The sequence below is a fragment of the Pristis pectinata genome, chromosome 1 (genome assembly GCF_009764475.1).
Source record: "Pristis pectinata isolate sPriPec2 chromosome 1, sPriPec2.1.pri, whole genome shotgun sequence".
Taxonomy (NCBI): domain Eukaryota; kingdom Metazoa; phylum Chordata; class Chondrichthyes; order Rhinopristiformes; family Pristidae; genus Pristis; species Pristis pectinata.
This window is the reverse complement of record NC_067405.1, coordinates 54,759,065-54,781,287: the sequence shown is the minus strand read 5'-3', so window position 1 is coordinate 54,781,287 and position 22,223 is coordinate 54,759,065. Positions and strand designations below refer to the sequence as shown.

The window sequence follows — 22,223 nt, the reverse complement described above, 5'->3', positions numbered from 1 at the left end:
CTTGATGCAAATAAAATTGGCCACTCACTCTGCATAATTGTTACTCCAAGACCAGTTTGAGATGTGTCACATTACAGTGTAATTTCTTCCTCAAGATTTTAATAATTGAGTACTGGTGTGCATCACTGCAGTTCTAGCTCCTCTGTTTCTTCCCAGCACTACCGTATGTTCTCCTATATTAAATCTCTGTGCAAGTTAGTTATACCTCCCATACAGAAGAAACAACAGCGTATCCCTTCCTGATGAGCTTAACGCGTTCCATGCGTGTTTTGAACAGAAGGGGAGTGGATTGTCACCACCGACCCTGGCAGCCTCCAGTGCAACTGAACCTGAGGTCACCGTCGAGGATGTAAGATCAGTATTCCGGAGAGTGAACCCGAGGAAAGCATCTGGCCCAGATGGTGTCCCTAGCCGTGGGCTCAGATCTTGTGCTGAGCAGCTGGCAGGGATATTTACAGACATATTTAACCTCTCCCTGATTCAATCTGAGGTTCCTACCTGTTTTAAGAAGACCACTATCATCCCGGTACCTAAGAAAAACAAGGTTCCATGCCTTAATGACTACCGACCAGTGGCTCTGACATCCACATCATAAAGTGCTTCGAAAGGTTGGTCATAGCGCGCATTAACTTCAGCCTCCCAGACAACCTCGACCCACTGCAATTCGCCTACCGCCGAAACAGGTCCACAGTGGACGCCATCTCCCTGGCCCTACACTCATCTCTGGAGCATCTGGACAGTAAAGACACCTACTTTAAACTATTGTTTATTGACTACAGCTCCACCTTCAATACTATAATCTCAAGCAAACTCATCACCAAACTCCAAGACCTGGGACTCAACAGCTCCCTCTGCAACTGGATCTTTGACTTTCTCACCAACAAACCATAATCAGTGAGGATAGGCAGCAACACCTCCAGCACAATTATTCTCAACACTGGTGCTCCACAAAGCTGCATCTTCAGCCCTCTACTCTACTCCCTATATACTCATGACTATGTGGCTAGATTCTGCTTGAACTCCATCTACAAGTTTGCAGATGATAATACTGTAGTAGGCCGTATCTCAAATAATGATGAATCGGAGTACAGGAAGGAGAAAGAGAGCTTAGTGACATGGTGTCAAGACAACAACCTTTCCCTCAATGTCAGTAAAACAAAAGAGCTAGTCATTGACTTAAGGAAAGGGGGTGGTGTACATGTACCTGTCTACATCAACGGTGCTGAGGTCGAGAGGGTTGAGAGCTTCAAGTTCCGAGGAATGAACATCACCAATAGCCTGTCCTGGTCCAACCACGTGGACACCATGGCCAAGAAAGCTCACCAGTGCCTCTATTTCCTCAGGAGGCTAAAGAAATTTGGCATGTCCCCTTTGAGACTCACCAACTTTTATCGATGTGCTATAGAAAGCATCCTGTCTGGATGCATCACAGCTTGGTATGGCAACTGCTCTGCCCAGGACCACAATAAACTACAGAGAGTTGTGAACGCAGCCCAGTGCATCACAGAAAACAGCTCCCCCCCCACCCCATGGACTCTGTCTATACCTCTCGTTGCCTTGGTGAAGCAGCCAGCATAATCAAAGACCCCACCCACCCAGGTCATTCTCTCTTCTCTCCTCTCCCATCAGGCAGAAGATACAGGAGCCTGAGGGCACGTACCACCAGGCTCAAGGACAGCTTCTATCCTATGGTGATAAGACTATTGAATAGTTCCCTTATACGATGAGATGGAATCTACCTTGTTTGACCTTGCACCTTATTGTCTACCTGCAATCCACTTCCCTGTAGCTGTGACACTTTACTCTGTATTCTCTTATTGTTTTTACCCTGTACTACCTCGATGCACTGTGTAATGAATTGACCTGTATGAACGGTATGCAAGACAAGTTTTTCACTGTACCTCGGTACAAGTGACAATAATAAACCAATATTAATACCAATATCTTCTCAGCAATTGCAGCATCAGCAATTGGTGATACTGCTACATCTGTCAATATCACCATCAAGAACTTTGCATTAACATTGAGTAGATCTATACCGGTTCCTCTTCTTGAAACAACATATCCAGTAATAGGTACATCTTGCTTCACTTTCTCAATGTTTTGCATTAGTCCATGATTATTGTGTTAATGTAGTGGAGTTCTTAATGCCTGGAAATTCTAGAGCCCCTAACAGCAGCTTATTTTGGAATTGTCTGGATCAAACTTCATTTGTAACTGAGAGTGAAAGTATGCTTCCCCCGTCCCTCTTTTCCAAGACTTGGCTCTGGATCTTTACTCCACAGGTTTGATTACATGCCAGGTCATTGTCGAAGGGAGCAGGAAGATTGGAGGCTGGGACATTGTGGTTGGGAGTGGGGGCCAGGAACCCACTTCCCTGCACCTCCCTTACTTGAATGGATCTATTGTCAACGCGACTTTATTGACTCCTTTCCTCCATTTCAAAGTTTTCATATACTTGTCTTTGGAAATGACGTGCATTGTTAATATATAAAAACTCATCGCCATGGTAGTAGTTCATCCAGCGCCTAGGGGTCGCTGTAACGGGCAGGGAGAGGTTGCAGGAAAACGATGGATCTGGAAGGAATCGAGTAGTCGGCGAGCGTGATGATTCATAGCGCGACGCTGACAGCTGCGAGTGGAATCTCTGGGTAGAGTTTCGAACGTAGTGTAACAGTGTCGGGATGAGTTTCTGGGGCTTTAGCTCCCGGTTCAGGTGGGTTGCTGCTTGTCGAGGGGTGTTTATTGCTGCAAGATCTATTCAGTGGTGGGAGTGTTGCAGAAAATTGCATAGTCGTGATGGCTCCCTGCAACTTGTCTCAAGTGCATTGCGGTCACACTTCGGTCTACATTAACATTTAAACAATCCCTTTAAGGCAGTCGTTTTTCAATATGATGTTAGTCTTAGTGAGAAATAGTTATTACTAATGAGGGACGCGTTCTTTTGCATATTACTTTTTGGTGCTCACACGATCAAAAATTTTTTTTTACGTGTAATCCATTGTTCGTTACATCCATTTTCTCTAGTAGTCCCATAGTCAAAAATTTGTCTGCCACTGGCATATTACCAGGAACCTTTTTTTGCAATTTCCAGAGTACTCGCAATGTTCCCATCACTTCCGGAATTTTCAGTATTCTTGGATCCAAGGAAGCCCATATCAAGTACGCTCAAATTGCTACACCTCTCTGAGCATCTTGCATCACACCTTTTACCACTGCGCACAGATTTTCGGACTATTTTCTTCATTGAGCACAAAGCACTTCATTCTTTCATAATTCTTAAGAGTAAAGTACCTTACTGTGTATCCTATAGAGAGATAAAAGGAAGATTTTTCTTTGTTGGACACAAAAAGATTAATGCAACAAAAAGATTATGGCACTATACACTAATAGCTCTGATAATGTAGAGGGTTTCCAACCAAATGGCATCAATTTCTGTGAGAAAAGTGTTACAGAACAAAACGAGAACCATCTTATTTATAAATATTTGATGATATTTGCAACAAACTTCATGCATGCTTAATGAGGACATAAAACGTGATTAACAACTAAAACTCTTATATAGTATAGTAAATATTCTGAAATGCTTAACAGGAATGGAAAGTGGAGCGAAGCAGCAGAAGTTGAACAGTGGTGCGCAGGTTGGAGAAGTGACCAAAAGTTTATTTTTTTAAAAAAAGGATTAACAGAATTTTTTTGAGTCAAAGGAAGAAGTGGAGAGGCATTGCCGATTGGGGAGTAGCTCCAGACAATAGCAACACAATATATGAAGGTTCCTTGTGTTGAGAACTGGAAATAGAATGCATCTAATTGAGGATGAAATTGATGGACTAATGGGATATTTGTAGAACTCTACAGACAGCAGAGTTTTAAGTAAGGAGTTTATGGAAGATGCAGCTCAGGAGAACAACAAGAAGACACTAAAGAAATTGAAGGTGCAAAAGTGTGGATGTAGGTTTTTGTAGCATTAGGGATTTTGTGTTTCATGTTGTGTAGGAGGAATAAGGTAAGGGATGAGAACTGGGAACTTGAAGTTCATCTCTGCATCAAACCGAATGTTTACACATACTCAGCCTGTGCTAGGAGCTGGTGCATATAATGACTTGCGTTTATAAACAGTGGGCTTTTATGTTGTGGGACTTTAGAATTTTCCCTTCAGTTCTGGAAGGTAAAGACAGAGCCTAGTGGTCCTTTATTTGGGAAATCCATATCTGGCAGTGAGTGGCTAAATTAGTTGTCAGTCACATCTGTGTCCCTTGAATTTAAGAGAATGGAGATGACAGGTGTTCGACACAGTGTGGCCAGGGTGAATAATCGAAGGAAAGGAGGGCAGTGGATCCATTAAAATGGAAGTTAAAATCACTGAGGGCAAGAAGCCCCTTGGTGCAGAGACTAAAGTTGGGGTGGGGGGGTGTAGCAATTTTCAATATACTTAGGTAGATGGTAGAAGATGAAGATTTAACTGAGAGGAAGGAGATGCAGAACAACAAGATGAGTTACGCAAAGGAGAAGAGAGTGTGAGAGGAGTGGGAGGACGAAGCAGGGTGTGGTTTGGTGAACTGAGTCATACTGCTTTGCAGTGGGTTGGGAGGCTGGGATGGCAAAGTGATAGAAGATACAGCCAGGCAGGCTACATTTAGGAGCAAGGTTTCTGCCAAGGCCATGTCAGTACAATTATCCACAGCAAGGACATAGATGGTAAAAACCTTGTTTGCAAGTGAACAGAAATTCTGGAGTGATATGTGGAAGGGGGAAAGTGAGAGCCGAGTTTACAAGGTCAGTCCTAGGGTGATGGATTGGTCAGGTAGGAAATTGACAGTTCTGGCCTCCAGTGGATGCCATGGGCTGGGAGGCTGGCAAGAACGTCCAGCAGGTTGTAGGGTTGCTGCTTATTAGGAGGCCGCAATAAGATGTATTGATGGGCCCCTTGGAGGGTGTCAGAGAGGTACAGAGAGCAGCTGTGGGCACATCTAAAGCCGAGACTAGCCTTGTTCAATGGAAAGCTGAGGGATAATGAAAGTTTGAGGTATATATTTGAAAAAGCACTGAACCCAAGAGAAGGGGAATGATAGATCATCTGATGCTAGGAGAGAGAGGGCAAAGAGAAAGGAAGTAAAAAAAAATTGAAGGGAATAGGCAGAAGTACTAGTGTTGGGCATTGGTCTGGCCTGTCAGTCAAATGCACACCAATGAAAGTTCAAGTCGTACAGTTCTGTCAAAAGGTCATTGACCTGAAGCATTAACTCTCTTTCCCTCTTCATAGGTGCTGTCTGACTTGCTAAGATTTCATGCATTCTCTGTTTTTATTTCAGATTTCTAGCATCTGCAGCTCTTTGCTTTTGTGTCTGATATTATAGTGATGTGTATACCTGGAGATGAGCAAGGAAAAGGGAGAAACTAGAAAGGAGTCCAGAGTTAAGGCAGGAGGTTCTGTGATGTGTTGAAATTATTGCAGGTAGAGTGGAATGTCTAGGGAGTATTGATGAAGTTGCTGATGTTCAGAGATGGGTGTGGTGGTACAGTTACTAACAGTCCCAAGGGGCACCTTTTGGGTTCTGGCCTGCAAGAGATTAGTGGTAACTCTGATAACTTTTTAGGAAGGGAAAGATAACAATAACTCGATCAATTTTTTTTTGCCATGTGCAAGGACAGACCTTTGGCTTGTACCTCAGAAAATTAATTTTCTCCAATAAATAAATAAAGTATGAGCATTCCTGATGGCTCCATTGATAGCTCGCTGCCCATTGTGAAAGGTGTTTAAAATATCCAGCTGGGAGATCAGGTAAAATAAGGTGGATATCTGTGAATGTTTATGGAAAATCCTTTGGCAACAGATACAAGCATTACTATGAAGTTTTCTAATCAAATTACAGGAAGATTTTACGCCTTGGATTATGGTGTAAATTCCTGAGCACTGTTCTTGCCTCTGAATCTGAAATTTGTTGTTCCACTCCTGAGAGATGATCATGAAATTTGTACCAAGATCCCTTACAGTAGTGCAATACTGTTAGAGGGGCCCTTTTTACAATTTAGTTTTAAGCTGAGGGCATGTTAGCTCTCGCAACTGGAGGTAAAAGTTGCTATGCATTATTTTGAAGAGCAACAGAGTTGTTTCCTGGATGCCGTGAGCAAAACTTATCTCTCAGACAAACAGATTATATGTGCGTTATCACAATGTTTGTAGGATGTTGCTGTGCAAAGAATAGCAGTACTGTGGTATGACAACAGTGCCACGACTAGAAAAATGTTAATGTCTTTCTTTTTCAATCTTTTTATTAGTTTTCAAATTAATACAGATTAATATATCAATGTTTATACATGTAATACAAAGAGATCAGAAGAACAGTCATGACATGGATAATCATAAAGAACAATAGAGTATAAAACAAAATCTGTAGATCCAATGATTTGTTTGTGAATGAATATAATATAAAAGAAAAAGATTTATTATAAAATATAAAAAAAAGGAAAAAAACCCAAAACAATAAGAAAAATTATAAACTATATATCAAACCAAACTAAGCTAAAGAAAAAAAAATTAAAAAAACAAAAAACTGGACTAAAATTTCTCAATAGAAACAGAGCAATATTATGTCATCAACTCCGTTCCTCTAAATTGAAAGGTTATTATAAGGGGATCTATATCATGTGAAAATATTGAATAAATGGATTCCAAACTTCCTCAAATTTAACCGAAGGATCAACAGTACCACTCCTAATTTTTTCCAAGTTTAAACATGATATAGTTTGAGATAACCATTGAAAAGTAGTAGGGGGTATTGGATCCTTCCATTTAAGCAAAATGGATCGTTTGGCCATTAATGTAACAAAGGCAATCATACAGTAAGTGGAGGCAGATAGATGGCCAGATTCTATCCTTGGTAAACCAAAAATTGCAGTGATAGGATGAGGTTGTAAATCAATCTTCAATACATTTGAAATAATGTTAAAAATATGTTTCCAATATTTTTCCAAAAGAGGACAGGACCAAAACATGTGTCAAAGAAGCCACATTCGATTTACATCTGTCACATATAGGATTTATATGTTGATAAAAACGAGCTAGCTTATCTTTTGACGTATGGGTCCTGTGAACTACCTTAAACTGTATCAAAGAATGCCTGGCACACATTGAAGATGTATTAACTAAATGAATTTTCTTCCAAGTCTCTGTAGGTAAAGATGTCTGGAGTTCACTTTCCCATTCGTTCTTAATTTTGTCCAGTGGTTCTGAATGAATTTTCATAATTAAATCATAAATTATTGCTATCAAGCCCTTCTGACAAGGATTAAAACCAAAAATTTTTTCCGTAATTTCAGTTTTGTAAGGTGTGGGAAAAGAGGGTATAGTAGCTTTTAAAAAATTTCTAATTTGCAAATATCGAAAAAAGTGTGATCTAGGCAAATTGTATTTGTTAGACAATTGTTCAAAAGATGAAAAACAGTTATCAATGAATAAATCACGAAAGCATACTATTCCCTTCCTTTTCCATGTGGAAAAAGCTGAGTCAGCTCTAGACGGATAAAAGAAAAAATTAGATTGAATGGGACTTGATAGATTAAATTTATTCAATCCAAAAAATTTACGAAATTGAAACCATATTCGTATTGTATGTTTAACAATTGGGTTAATCATATGTTTACTTAATTTGGCTAAGATGCAAAAGGGAGTGGAGCTCCTAAAATAGAAACTAATGAAAATTCAAGTACTGATTGGGATTCAAGGTGTACCCATTTGGAGGCATTGAATTATATCTGAATCTTGTGTCCAAAAAATTAAATATCTAATATTGATTGCCCAATAACATAATCTAAAGTTAGGCAAGGCCATACCACCATCCTTTTTTAGTTTTTGTAAATGTTTCTTACTTAGCCTTGGGTTTTTATTCTGCCAAATGTATGAAAGAATTTTAGAATCAATAGTATCAAAAAAAGATTTCGGAAACAAAAGTTGGAATCGCTTGAAATAAATATAAACATTTGGTAAAATAGTAATCTTAAAAAAATGTTAATGTCTGTAAAGTGCTTTGTATTCCTGAAATTATGAGAAGTGCTATATAAACGTGAATCATTTTTTCTTACCATTTGTTTATCTATTTTTCAGAGAGGTTTTCAGACAATATAAGAATGGGAGGCAAACAAAGACAGTAATAAAGGGACATCAATTCCTCATTATTTTAGTCCATTCTCACCATTGGGATCATAAGAATAAAAGGAAAAGGATTAGACCATCAGCCCCTCAAGTTATCTGATCTGAACTTTCGCCCGAACCCTTAACTCTGTATTCCTTGATGTACAGTACTTGTCAAGAAACTTCCAATTGTCAACAATAATGCAAAAATCTGGTTCAATTTCAGCAGTTAATCAGTTTATTTTGTTCTTAATTTCAGGGTAAGAGCACTTTCTAGATTACAGATTGTACAGCAACATTTGGTAAGTATGTGTTGATGTTTGTAATTTTGCCTTTCTGGATCTGAAATTGAGTGTTTGAAATCTTAAAATAATCGAATAGGATAGATTTGGATGGGGGTGTAAGCGGAGAATGAAACAAGAGTTAATAGTGATGCAAGTACCTACATTACTGTTGTTCCCTCACTTCGTGAGCAAGTGCAAAAGAATCCAAACGATTTCAACTAGACAGGAGCAAGGTACAAACATCTGAAGAATATGGATGTTTTAAGCACAGGAGCAAAAACAAAAAATGCTGGAAAAACTTAAGTCAAATATATCAGGAGAGAGAGAAACAGTTAATATCTCATTTCAGTGTATATCTGCATTGGAGTTAGTTTGTATTTTACCACAGAAGTTAACCATGCTGCACTTTTTGCCCAGCCTCCTTTATAAATGAGCTGTAACCAGTTATGTAGAGCAGAATACCAATTATTGTTTGCCTTGCATAGCTGAAAATTTTCTGTGACAATGCACTTTTGGGATGCCACTGAAGAATTGATTGCATTTGCATGATATTACACCAGGTGGGGCTCTGCACAAATGTTATTCTTGCCCAACTAGTTTATTTCAGTCCAGATCTTGTAGCGTCAAGATTTTTGATGAACACCGTTCAGATAACATCAAAGTACTTTCTGAAAAATGCAGACTTTGAATGCCAAATAGTCCTACTGTTTCAGGTTTCACAGGTGGGTCGTTCAATGCACTCTGCTTAGTACTGTACTGGTACCATTATACTGTTCTCTAGAGCCACTTACTCTGCATTGTTTACACTGCGTGAACTATGAATTCCCATTTCTAGTCCTGCTGCTGGTGGTATCATGTTACAGCACATGCACTTTTTCAGAACTGGTGCAGTCTTGCTGCCAATAATGAGAACTATAATAGCATCTCATTTTCTCCACGTATTTGGAGTTCTACTGATTGGATTCATGAGATCATTTGGGGGGAGGGGGATGGGGGGAGGATCCAGGTATCATTCTGATACTGAGAGTTGAAAATTCTTTTGTTTTAACCTCATAATCTTTGAGGATTTTCCATATAACTAAAATATTGAAATAAATTAATTGGAGTACTTTGTAGCCTGACAATCAGTAGATCACAATGTTCATTTTACAACTAGTATTTATGTTTTTGCTGTGTTAGTACTACTGTTGAAGCTTCCTGTCATGTCTGTTAACAAACAGTTCTGAAGCTTGAACTGTGATCATTAAACTGAGATTACATGATCACCCCAAATCTTTTGAATGTGCATGTTTTCTTCACATAAGATGCCTCAAATCTGATAGAATTCAGGTTAATTTTTAATGAGCCGTTTTCTTATTTGCCTTTTCTGCACTTTGCATTCAACCATAAGTCATAGAATTGCAGAAGACATTACATTTGAGTTAATGACAGGCTCCAAATTGAATTGCTAAATTTATAAACAACAATTTTAACAAACAGATACAGTAGGGGATATATAGTCTTTTGCAGCACGTCTCTTTTTTTTAATCCCTGTTCTGAATCAACAAAAATTCACTGGATATTCTGCATGGCTTTTCAAGGCTTTTTTTGTTCGCCTATAAACTGAAATTGTGCAGGGTTTAGGTGACACCCAATTGGAGCACTGTGTGAGGTTGGGTTCTCTTTATCTAAAGACTGCCTTTCAGCATAGATTCATTAACTTGTTTGCTGGAATTGACTTTAATCAATTGACTGATTAAAGTCAGCCATCATTCACAGGAATTTTGAAAACTGAAAGATGATTTTATTGAGACAAGCAAGTTTTGAGATGGATTGGAGGGTAGGTGCTGAGAGCTGGAAGCTTTAGAGTTAGGGGTTATTCTCTCAGGAGAAGGAATTGACCTTTAGGATTGAGATGAGGGGAATTCTTTATGCAGAGGATTTACAACTTGAGAGTTGAGGATGCTCAGTCATTGAGTGTATTCAAGGTTAAAACAAACAGATTTTTGGACACTAATTGAATCAGAAATTAGGGGGATTAGGTAGGAATTAGCTGATGCTCTGATGGTTGAGCAGACTCTGGTTCTGTTTCCAGTTCCTATGTTTTTATGTCCCAATTCAGTACCAGACAAAACATAAAGATTTTTCTGGCAATGTTACTTTACCTGTGGTGATGTTTGTTTCAAATTGAATGTGACTTGTACAGAACAGATTTTGTTCATGCCTCTGAAACATGCTCCTGCTAGCTTGATTAACACACTAAATTACTTCCTTGAGAACAAACTACTTCGGTAACAGTTCAGATAACCTGTTGATTACCTTGAAGTTTCTGGGCACAGACAAACCACATCTTAACTTTTTAATTTACTTAGAGAACAAAAGATATAAATGGAAGCAAAGTTTTTTCTTGATATAAATTCATGTAGCTGAATTTAACATCCAATGCTCCTTTGTAACTTTGAAGGAAAGTGCCCACAACTATCCAGTGATGTCTGTGGTGTGGACTTGCCTTTGCCAATCTTGGTTATTGTCAGGTGTCAGTTCTGGATTAGAGCAAACATGATATCATCAAGCTGCATACAGCCAATCACTTCGAAGCATTCTTACAGGCTACAAACCAGGAAGAAAAGACATTACAATTTCTAGTTAATATTTTAAGTAATTCATGGGGTGTATAATATTGATTGGAAAATACATTTAACAGGGAGGCAGTAATATAAGAAATATTATGAATAACATTTTCTTAAAGTTTAATTTAAAATCTATTATGTTTTGACATGTTTGTCTGAGCGAGTATAATCTATGAATTAATGTTCTTACTTCAGAGCGTTTGCTTAGTATTAATTGTGGCTTGGTGGTCCGCAAAAAACTCCCTTATACTTCATGCAGCAATCTGTAACATTTCTAGGATACTTATCAGTGAGACTCATTTGTAAATCTGTCCACTTATTTCCCTTGGTTACAAAAGAAAAAACTGCAAAACAGTACAGGCTGTGGATGAATTGCTGCTGAGAACTTTGAAATTTCCATGTTAAATTAAGCAGACATAGAAACCCCGAAGGAGCTGTCAGTTTCATGATGTATTGTGAAAACTCTGAGTGTTTTGCCTTTGTTGCAATTGCAAAATCTGGGTCATCATTTAATTCAGCTGTTAAGACAGATTCACAGTCATTGAAATGGCTGCCCTGTAACTTCATCTTGAACCTGATCCTCATCTTTTTCATTATTGCTATCTTATCCAAGCACTGCAGGTTAAATGTCCTGGGGATCACTGATAAAGTCCTCTAAGCATTAATACAGCCAGGTCCTTTAAATAGCAAATGAATCTGTTTCTCATGTGGTATTGGTTGACAGAGAAATATTGGCATGGATGCAGGCTAAAGTTTAAAAGCTGTCTGTGATGACAAAGATGTAGCCAGCCATAGTGGAGATGAATGGGTAATTCTCCTGTCAATCAGGCTTGGTGACCACACTATTGTATGACTGAGATTGATTTTATGCATTAATTATATGTAACTATCCTCCACTCACTGCATTTTTTTTCTGGCAAATCACCTTGCTTTTACTGGGAGATACTGTAGTTTATTTCCTCTGTGTAAATTGGCTTTGATTGCTGTATAGTTGTTGTACCATGTCATATTCCCTGCCCCACCTCCAATTCATTGACTGATGCTCCGCTGGCAATAAACATTCTGCTCTTTAAATCGTCATCTGGGATCTGGTGCAAGTACATGAGGTAGTGGTCAGGATTTTGATTTTCTTTTCATGCAAAAGAATCCTCTCAGACAATATACCATCACGTCAATTCTTCACTGAAGACCTTGTGCTCATATCATCACCGGGGTTGATCACAAGAATTCACAGCTTGTACATCTGACAACATTGTTGGACCATGAAAGTTGAATATTTTTTGTTGAGGAAAATGTGACCTGACGGATTCAAAGTGGTTTAGGTTGTCCTTTGCATGTTAAAAGGTCTGTCCTCTATACAGGTTCTGTGCATTCTATCAGTTTCTCAGAAGCTTCACTGAGACTCGCATCACACTGTTGGATTTGACTGTTTTTTAACATGTTGTAGTGTTTAATACACCTCAAGTGGCTGCACAAGGAATGGCTGCTTCCTAGCTTATTGGTTCGTCCATCAGGTAAATATGTGTTTTCTCATTGGTTGGTTTGGCCACAGGTATCTAATAGGTTTTCTGATTGGACTATTGTTAGCTAAGGAGTACCTCTTATCTCAGGTATAAAAGGTGTCACTTTTTGTTAATCACTGTCTTGCCTCTATCTCTCTCTTGCTCTCTACCCCTCCCCCCACACCACCCCCCCAACCCAGCCCTAGCTCATCTTTAGTTCCTTTTGTCTCAGCTCATCTCCTAGCTAGTGCCATGTGCTCTCTGACTGCTTCCTTGTTTTAAACTTTTCCAATAAAACTTTGTGAAGCACCAAGTTGTTTTCAACTCATTCTCAGACTCCTGAAAGAACCTGCAGATTCGAAAATAACCGGATCCGACAACACTTAAGTGAGGGGTAGCTTAGGAGACAATTTTTGACATCATTCTCACAGGGACTGAACTGCAAACCATTATGTAAAAATCTCTTGGACGAACATTGTTTAGATACTTGCCCTTCAAATGCATTTGAAGTCGTTTACTGTGTGTCTTAGATGTCTACAAGTACCATTTCGGAAAAGGAAGTACACTTAATGAAGTCTGGATGTGCCGGAATAATCACGCTCAATCGGCCGAAGGCCCTTAATGCTCTGAACCTCTCCATGATCAGGCAGATCTACCCCCAGCTAAAGGTATGTGTCCTTGTTTTGGAAAATGTTGCTATGTGATCTTAAAATAAAGGATGTAAATTATTAGGTTATAAACAGATTTAAAATATGATACTTTAATTGGAATTGAGTGAAGCAATGATACATTCACTAGTTTGGTAATCTATTCATAGTAAAAGTGCATCGAATGCATCTGTTTTTGCTCCAAGCCGAAGCAGACAGTGGAAAAAGACAGCCAAAAAAATTGCTGATTTTTTTTTCTCTCTCTACACGCAATGCTGCCTTCAAACAGCTGTCTTGGATTATCAGATCAACCACTTTTTCAGTGCTGTTGAAACAAATGGTGATGTTCCAATTGTTTAAGCTTTTGGGTGGAATGCCATTTCATTTGATCCACGTCCTCTTAGCAAGGAAAACAAATATGAAAAACGAAGTATTGGTACTGATTCTATTTCCTCTCTATGCTTAGGAAACTTGCAGGGTTTTTCACTCCATTGCTGGTATCCTTTTCTCTAATTGAGGGAGACTTTTAAAGGAAGTGTACTCCTCTTTGTTTATCTTCCCCTCTAAATATCCAGGAACCGCATATATCCACTTTCTTGAGATGATGTCTCAAGAGAATGTCAACTGCTGGCTGTAAACGTAGGGATATAGGATTCAAGCAGTCTGATTCTTTGGCCTCTTTAGAACTTCCTCTGTGTTTGTCACACTACTTCCTACTCTGTGGCAGCCCTCCTCTCCGTGCATTGGCAGCATCCTGATACATTGCCCACTGCCCCTTTTGCACATGTAGGTCATGAATATTGGCGATAGGCTTAGTGGTGGGGGTGGGGGGGAATGCATCTTGGCATTCAGTACTGCACAATGTGTCCTTTTTTGGCACCTGTCTCTGAACAGTGAGCTTGGACAGAATCTGCATTTCCCCAGCTTAGGTACAAGGAAGAATTACAGTCCCCTACCATGTGTTGCTTTCATTTCAAACTAATGCTTCAATTATGTTCTTCTCTCCTTCAAAGGGATTATTTAAAAGTCAGTGTTGAGATTTTCTTCTTGCTGTGTTCTATAATTTCATGTTGAGAAAGCTCTGTGACAGACTAAATGGGAATAATTTTAATTTTGTACAATTTTAAAATGAGAAAAATGTTCTGTAGTGCATTTGAGCTAAAATCCCCTGACTTTAGGTAACATTGTCCAACAAGGATTCATTTGGAACCAAGGAAGGAAAGTATTCATTGTTTGGTATTAAAAGATGGGCTGAAGCTGGTGCAGATATAAACTTTGCAAAGCCCACAATTATGATCCACTTCTGAATTGCTCATACCATAAATGTGGGAGGAGGTAATGGGAATGTAATACTTAGCTTCTCTGGCCTTTTGTAATATCTTTAAATGGAGTGCTGATGTGATGTGATTTGTTTGTCAATTATAGTACCCATCCGTGTGACGGAAATGGGGGATGTCAGATACACTGAATATGCACCCCTTCTGAAGGCCCATAGTTTTGACTCAAGTATATCTGTTTTAGTCTCTTATTTTCAGCAGTGTGTAAAGATTCAGCATTCTGAGGTAATTTAAATTGCAACTGTCTTAATTGCATTTTAAATGGCTGTACATATAGACAGTCAGAAATAGCTTGAGCTAAAGGTTATATTTCTTTGATGAGGATCATTGCTATTTCTAAGGAGTATTGTAGGAGTAGTGGAACGGGTGGGATACTAACCTAAAGTAGTAATTCTGACTAGTATGCACTGTGATTTATTAATTAAGTCCTACTGTGAATATTTTCTGTATTGGTTCTGAGATTCTCTTTCTGTTCCTCTGATTGTGTTCCTACTGATCACCCTCCTTCTCTGTGTCTCTATCAGTTAACAATATACACAATTCCCCCTCTGGGGTTCTAACCTCCCTTTCAAAACTGCCAGGATCACTTCTTGCTCAGGAAACTTGCAGGGTTTTTCACTATATTGCTGGTATCCTTTCTCTAAAGTCTTTGACACTGTTGCCTCCTCACAAACTGTGACTGCAATTATTTGTTTCAATCTCTCCAGTCAAACTTTCACCTGTCCAGTTCTATTCCTGTCCTGCACCATTACCTCTGAAGTCTCCATTCCCTTCTTCGTCCATGTGGCGTGTCTGATGGTGACATTATTTGGAGGTGTGGTAGTTGCTTCTACAATATGCATGACCACACCCACATCTACGTCTACAAAATCACTCTCAACCTTTCCACTGCCTTTGAAATGGCAACCTTTCCACTGCCTTTGAACTTCGTAACCTTGCCTCTGGCTCCAACTCCCTTCTCATCACTATGTTTGACTGACCCAGCTCACTCATTTGCTAATTCCATCTCCTACCTGCTAGAAAGCCCACCTACTTCCACATCAAAATCTCTTCTACCTGAGTGCTTGCTACTGAATCCTTCGTCCCCCTCCGAGCTGACCATTGCAATTCTTCCCCAAGTCTACCAACTGCTTCTTTACAGTTGGGTGCACCTGAAAGTCTGCTGCCAGTATCTTAATCTGCACCAGATTCCACTGTGCTGTTCTCCCTTGCAAATGTGAGTATATTCAATTTGAAATTCTTGTCCTGTGTCCTTTTAGAGCCTTGCCCTGCCCTGCCTATATCTATAACCATGCAGTCACTCCCCGTCTTGGGTATTTTGTTCCCCCAACTCTGGACTTCTGTTCATCAGCAACTAAGGAATGGAATTCCCTCCCTGACCCCTGGGCTTCTGCACCTCTCCCTTCTTCCTTGAGATCCTCCTTAAAGTCCACCTCTCTAATCAGCTTTTGGATCACCCCTTCCCCATGTCCTTTTTGGTTCCATGTCTATCATTTGACTACATCTCTGTGAAATGCTTTGGAATGTTACCCTGCATGAAAGACACTTTGTAAATATTACCGCTGCTTCCCTTTTCTCAAAGAGGTCATGCCGTATTTTCTTATGAGATAGGAGAAGGCCATTCAGCCCATCGAATCTATGATGACTCTAAGAGCATTTCCATCTCCTGTTCCCTCACCTATTTCCCTGTAATCTATTCTCTCTTACAGGACATCAACCCCTCGCCCCAGTTCTCTACTAGGGGTAATTTACAGTGGCCAATTAGTCTTTAGGAGGTGGAAAGCACCCAGAAGAAATCCATGCAGTCACAGGCAGGCAGCGCTGAAGGTCAGGATTGAACCAGAGTCTAGGACTGGTGAGGCAGCAGCTCTAAGTGTTGCACCAGTGGGCTGCCCACAGAGGTGGCATAAAATAGAGACAGCATGAGGTTCTTACTGGGTTATTCTGAACCAGATTTCAGCTCTGAATACCCTTGGAATCATGCCTCTTCTTAATGAAAGGGTACTGCTGGTGATCTGTTTACAGGGCTCTGACAATGTGCTGCTGTGCTATGGGAAATCTTCACCCCATTTGCACCCTAGTAACAGAAGCATTTGGACTCCAGAAGACAGGGCAAAGACAACTAGCGTTTTTGTATGCAGGGTCATGGGCAGAGCTGTGTCTTCTTGCTGTCAGTAACTCAGTGCAGCTTTTTAAATGTAGCTGGCTCCATCAAAAGCTACTGATCAAATGGGACAGATTGTTTGTGAATGTGTGTCTGGACAGCATTGATTTTGTGTCACTTATAGTTGGTTCACTTTTGTGGGATGGCAGGCAGACTCTGCATAATAAGATCGATGATTTGCATGGAAGATAGAGTTTGCGTTAATGAGTGTGGACCAGGCAATCGAACTCGCTGTGGACCAGTCCCTGGGTAGTTTGTTTAATGGGTTGAATTAATGTTCCACCTTTCCTTAATTCAGCTTGAATTTGTTTTTGTGTGGCAGGAATGGGAGCAGGACAATGAAACTTCATTAGTAATCATTAAAGGCGCAGGGGAAAAGGCTTTCTGTGCTGGAGGTGACATTAGAGGTAAGTGTCATTCTGCATTTATTTTGTACTTTATTTGGCACCTCAAGTACAACTGTGTACATTATAAATTCTGTATGTACAAGCATATACAGCTACTATATTTGTAGAGAGGTGGCTCACGTTAACTGCAAAACCATATTGCCTACTGCAACTTTTGTTTAATCAATCCTCGCTAGCATCTGTTTATGAAATACAGCTGAGGCACATGTTTATTGCTATTGCTGGCTTGTCAGCTTTAGAAAATGATTGCTTGTTATACTAATCTTCGCATTTCATGTGTCCTGCAACTGCTGGTGAAAACTTTTTTGGTGCCCATCATTCAGAATTTTGTGTATGTTGATTCTTGCTCAATAAAACATGGCTTCTGCCATCAGCAGGACTGCAGAGCTTAATAAAAATGAAAACTGACCCAGCAATCAGTGGCTTTGCATTTTAGCTCCAGCTGTTAGAGATTAGAGATCATCCTTAATCCATGTTGTTTGGTAGAAGGACCAGAATGTTTGACTGGATGATGACTGAGTATGCACTCTCTTTAGTAACTCCTTGATGCCCTGGTTGATTTTTTTTGCTGTTTTCCTTTCAGCTGTTACAGAGGCAGGAAAAGTTGGAGACAGACTGGCGGAAGATTTCTTCAGAGAGGAATACATTCTAAACAATGCAATTGGTATGTAAGCTATAATACAGGAATCTATCTGCTTCTCAAGTATCCATAAGGGGCTGCTATTATGTTTTTTCTCCATTTTCATTCTCCTGGTTATTTACCAATTTAACTCTTTGTGTGTTATTTTTCTCTACCTGAGAAAAGTAACCTTTCTCTGGGCGTTATCACTTTTCTCAGTTTGTCTTTCTTTGGATTGCCTTCCTACCTTTTTCCACAGGTTGGGCCGAGATTCATTGTGTGTGACCATTCTGTTGTGGAGGGAGAAAGGTGTTGGGGTGATGACGCCATTCTGCACTGGGATTAGGTCTGTTGTGGACCCATTGGTTAGAATCAAGGCTCGCATGCCTTCCTGTAGTAGATGTCCGATGGAGACAAATTTCTGAGGACGACCAAATTTAAGAAGGATTCTCCATGATCCCTTTCAATTATTGGAATCGAGTGCTATTGGAGGACAAAGAGGCCATTTATAATGGTGGATGGTACTCCTTGCGTTTCTCTCAGAGTTGATGTGCCTTAAAGTTTATGTTCATTTTGTCCCTCTGGGTGGATAGAACTTACACTATGATTTAAGGAGATGATTATGGATCTTACTGCACTGCTGCATTTCACTCCAATAATTGTTTGATCTACGTCATCACCAGATCAGAACCAAGGTGACTCCATCCTTAGTACAATAAGGCTTTGTTAATCCACCACACTCAGTGCTTTGCTGATGCGGCACAAGCAGATTTTTTGGACTATTGGATATTATTCAATATTAATATGCCAACATATATTTAATTCACGTGTTTTAAGATAAATGTTCCAGTAAACCTAGTAAGTTTAAAGGGAGTGTGGGAAACAGAACCAGGTGAATGGGAATGAGGCACGGGAACTGGAAGCCCAGTGTTTGGGAAGGGAGCACAGGAACTGGGGCCCCAGTGAGTGGAAAGGGAGCATGGGGACTGGAGTTCCAGTGGGTGGGAAGTGAGCGTGGCACACATCATCGCTAGATGTCAAACCACTGGGTTTTCTGGATAGCAGATTGTCGTAGTCTAAAACAAGACCTTGGTAAATGTGGACCACCTTCCATATCTTGGGAGCCACCTCTCAGCAAAGGCAGATATTGATGATGAAATCCACTATGCCAGCCATCTGAGGAAATGAGCTTTGAAGACCAAGGCCTCAAACCCAGTATAAAGCTTGCAGTCTACTGGGCAGCAGTGATCCCTACTCTCCTATAAACTTCTGCGACTTGGACTACCTGCACTCTTGGGGAGGACACAACCAATGCTGTCTCCATAAAATCCTCCTGATCGATTCGACAGGATAAGTGAACCCATCTCAGTGTCCTCTTCCAGCATTGAGGTTCTAATTACACTCTGCAGAGTTGGATGGATGGGTCACTTTGCTCAAATGCCAACATTGGATTCCCAAAGCAGACACTCTGCTCCAAGTTCTGTAATGGGAAGAAACTAGCAGGAGGGCAGAGGAAAGGATTCAAGGATGTGCTGAAAGCCTCCCCTAAAAAGGTACAACATCCTCACTGATGCATGAGAATTCCTGGTGCACAACTACACAAAAAGGTGAAGAACCGTTTGGAATGGCATTGAGAACCTCAAATCCCTTTGTTGGGAGCTTGTAGAGGTTCTGAGAAAACAGTAGGAGAAGTGCATCACTCCTCAAACACCTGCTCACCTGTCCCATCAAGCTTCTCCTGCCGTATCTGAAGATCTCACTTTGGCTGCATCAGTCATCTCAGAAACGCAGGGGAAACTAGTTCTCCTTGACTGTAAGGGACCACCTTCATAGAAGAGAAGGAGGGAGGCAACATGATCATGCCTGAATCGCCCATTAGTCAAGCTGATTCAGCACAAATTCAACCAATCATTTTTCACAACTTTAACATAAACATCCAAACTTAAATGTGCTCCTGCAACCCTTGTTAAAAATCTTGCACCTGCTGTCTTTAAACTATTACCCTCTTTCATCAATCCTGCCTCTACTCTGTAATCCTATCTTGCTTGAAAATTGATGACAATTCCTTGCATGTGCTACATGGGGTTGACTAGTGTTTAATTACATATGTATTTTTTTGCATTGATTATGAATTTTAACACTGTGGAGCAATTGCAAATTAACAGGCAATTCAAATATTCAATATTTTACTCAGGAAGCTGCCAGATACCATATGTTGCACTTATTGATGGAATAACGATGGGAGGGGTAAGTTTTTTTTTTCATCTTTGTTGACTTAATGATTTACTTTTGTACTTGACGAATGTCTGGGTGTTGTGTGATCAGGTATCTAAATACATAGAAGTAATCACGTGGGAATGAGCCGGATGAACCGAACTAATCCATGGTGGTGTTTAACTTCCCAATTTGCAAACAATCCTAATCATAACTCTTCATCTTATTTCCAAATGCTGCCATGTAACAGATTTGTATATGTGCTTTCAAGCATACTGCTGTCATTCACTGTCTCCCCCACCCATTACAGCCAAGTGTCTTATTTTCTAGTTCAAGATTTAGGAAAATAGTTATGTTTTAAAGCTAAAATGGATGTCAACATTTTGCCAGTCTGTAATAAAAAGTAGTTGTAAAACAGTTAACCTAAAATTTAGACACAGCAAAGCAAATCACGTGGAGAATTTTTTGGTTTGGCTATTGTCGCAATGTAAAAATGCCATTGTGATTTGTCTGAATAACCACCAGGCGGAGACATTGAGCAATTTTGGTGGATTGCTGCCTTTTGCTTTCAGTATCTTGATTAAAGTGGGCACCATGGAAGAGGACTGTAGCATGAGACTAGGCTGGTGGTCTGGAGATATCTAGTGAAGAATGTTTACCTGTAGCATTGTTTCGTGCACTTCACAGATCAAGAAAGTTGTGGAAACTATAGCACAGAATTCAAAAATAGAACACCCAACAATAAACCATGGAGGATATTAAAAACAAAATTGGAAACCAGTTTGAACAGAAGGATTTTATTTTATTCTTACTATGTGTGTTTTTGTGCTCTGCAAAACAAGGACATCACAACTTGGGCAACGTTAACTAAATGTCAGAAAATGGAAACATTGAACTGAGATGTCCAACAGAAGGGAGCTGTCTAGAGATGATTCATGTTGTAACTAGATTATGCTTTTTATAATGCTGAATTAGGTTTGCAGGATGCAGAGAGTGAAAGAGTTAAATTTCCCCACAACTCACCCCAAGTTTTAGGGATGAGGCAAGGACTGCCTTTTATTTCTGAGAGTGGCAGGCAGTCCTGCCCCACCTCTAAAATATAAATTTCCCCACAAGTCGCCACAACTCTCTCATCCTCTGTGTCCTGCAAAACCAATTCAACATTATGAAAAGCACAGTCTGGATGTAATATGCATCATCCCAGGCCATTTAACTTTAAGTGAAAGGCCAAATTAATTTTAGAATCATAGAAAGTACAGCACAATACAGGCCCTTTGGCCCACAATGTTGTGCCGACCCTTAAACCTCACCTAAGACTATCTAACCCCTTCCTCCCACATATGTCTCTATTTTAAATTCCTCCATATGCTTATCCAGCAATCTCTTGAATTTGACCAATGTGCCTGCCTCCACCACCGCCCCAGGCAGCGCATTCCATGGCCCAACCACTCTGGGTAAAAAACCTTCCTCTGATATCTCCCTTGAATTTCCCACCCATTACTTTAAAGCCATGCCCTCTTGTATTGAGCATTGGTGTCCTGGGAAAGAGGCGCTGGCTGTCCACTCTATCTATTCCTCTTAATATTTTGTATACCTTTATCATGTCTCCTCTCATCCTCCTCCTCTCCAAAGAGTAAAGCCCTAGCTCTAACCCTAGCCTTTTCGCCCTCAGAACCAAGCTGATAGCTTTAAGATTTCCTTATCCATTTTATTTCCTCCACTGATATAGTGAGGTAAAATTAGTATTTGATAGCTACTTGAGAATCTGATTCTATTTCTGACATTGATTATTTCCTTGTCAGGAACACCAGCTCTCTGTACTTAGCTCTACCAATGTGAATTTGTGTGAACTCTGCAAAGTTCTTTTTTTCTATACTAGCCTAACTATTTCCATTCCAAGACCAACCTTTCTCACTGTCTATCTGATTGATGTTATCAGTTTATAATAAATTTTAGACCAGTTGTGGGATCTGATTTGAGGAATTACTGAGTAGAATCTAGTCTCTTTGAGTTTGACCACTCTGGCTTGCAAGCTCTTTGATTTGAACTCTGTCTAAAGCCAGGATCCAGGGTTGAAAAGGCAACTTCCAAGCACATTACACTACACATGCACATATACATTTTCCATACTGGAAAGTTATTATCACAGGCTGTATGCATCAGCTAGAAACTTTCAAAGTGAGACCAGCACTTGCTTGACTGAATATGAATGCAAATTTTTTTTTTACAACAAAGAAGAATTCTGAGTATCTGTAACCTTATGGAGATTTTAATCTGCAGTCCACTGTTTGCAAAAGGAATAAAGCATA

At 39.9% G+C, this 22,223-nt stretch overlaps 1 protein-coding gene across 1 annotated transcript in view; it reads left to right on the top strand.

The window, feature by feature from the left end:
• Positions 1-2,572: 2,572 nt before the first annotated feature.
• Positions 2,573-22,223, top strand: part of hibch (3-hydroxyisobutyryl-CoA hydrolase) — an 87,627-nt gene continuing 67,976 nt past the window's right edge. The window contains exons 1-6 of the mRNA XM_052017632.1: positions 2,573-2,716; positions 8,391-8,433; positions 13,057-13,194; positions 16,997-17,081; positions 17,665-17,745; positions 19,895-19,947. Of these exons, the coding sequence (XP_051873592.1) occupies positions 2,685-2,716; positions 8,391-8,433; positions 13,057-13,194; positions 16,997-17,081; positions 17,665-17,745; positions 19,895-19,947 (432 nt within the window). The 5' untranslated portion in view covers positions 2,573-2,684. The remainder of the gene's footprint in view (positions 2,717-8,390; positions 8,434-13,056; positions 13,195-16,996; positions 17,082-17,664; positions 17,746-19,894; positions 19,948-22,223) is intronic.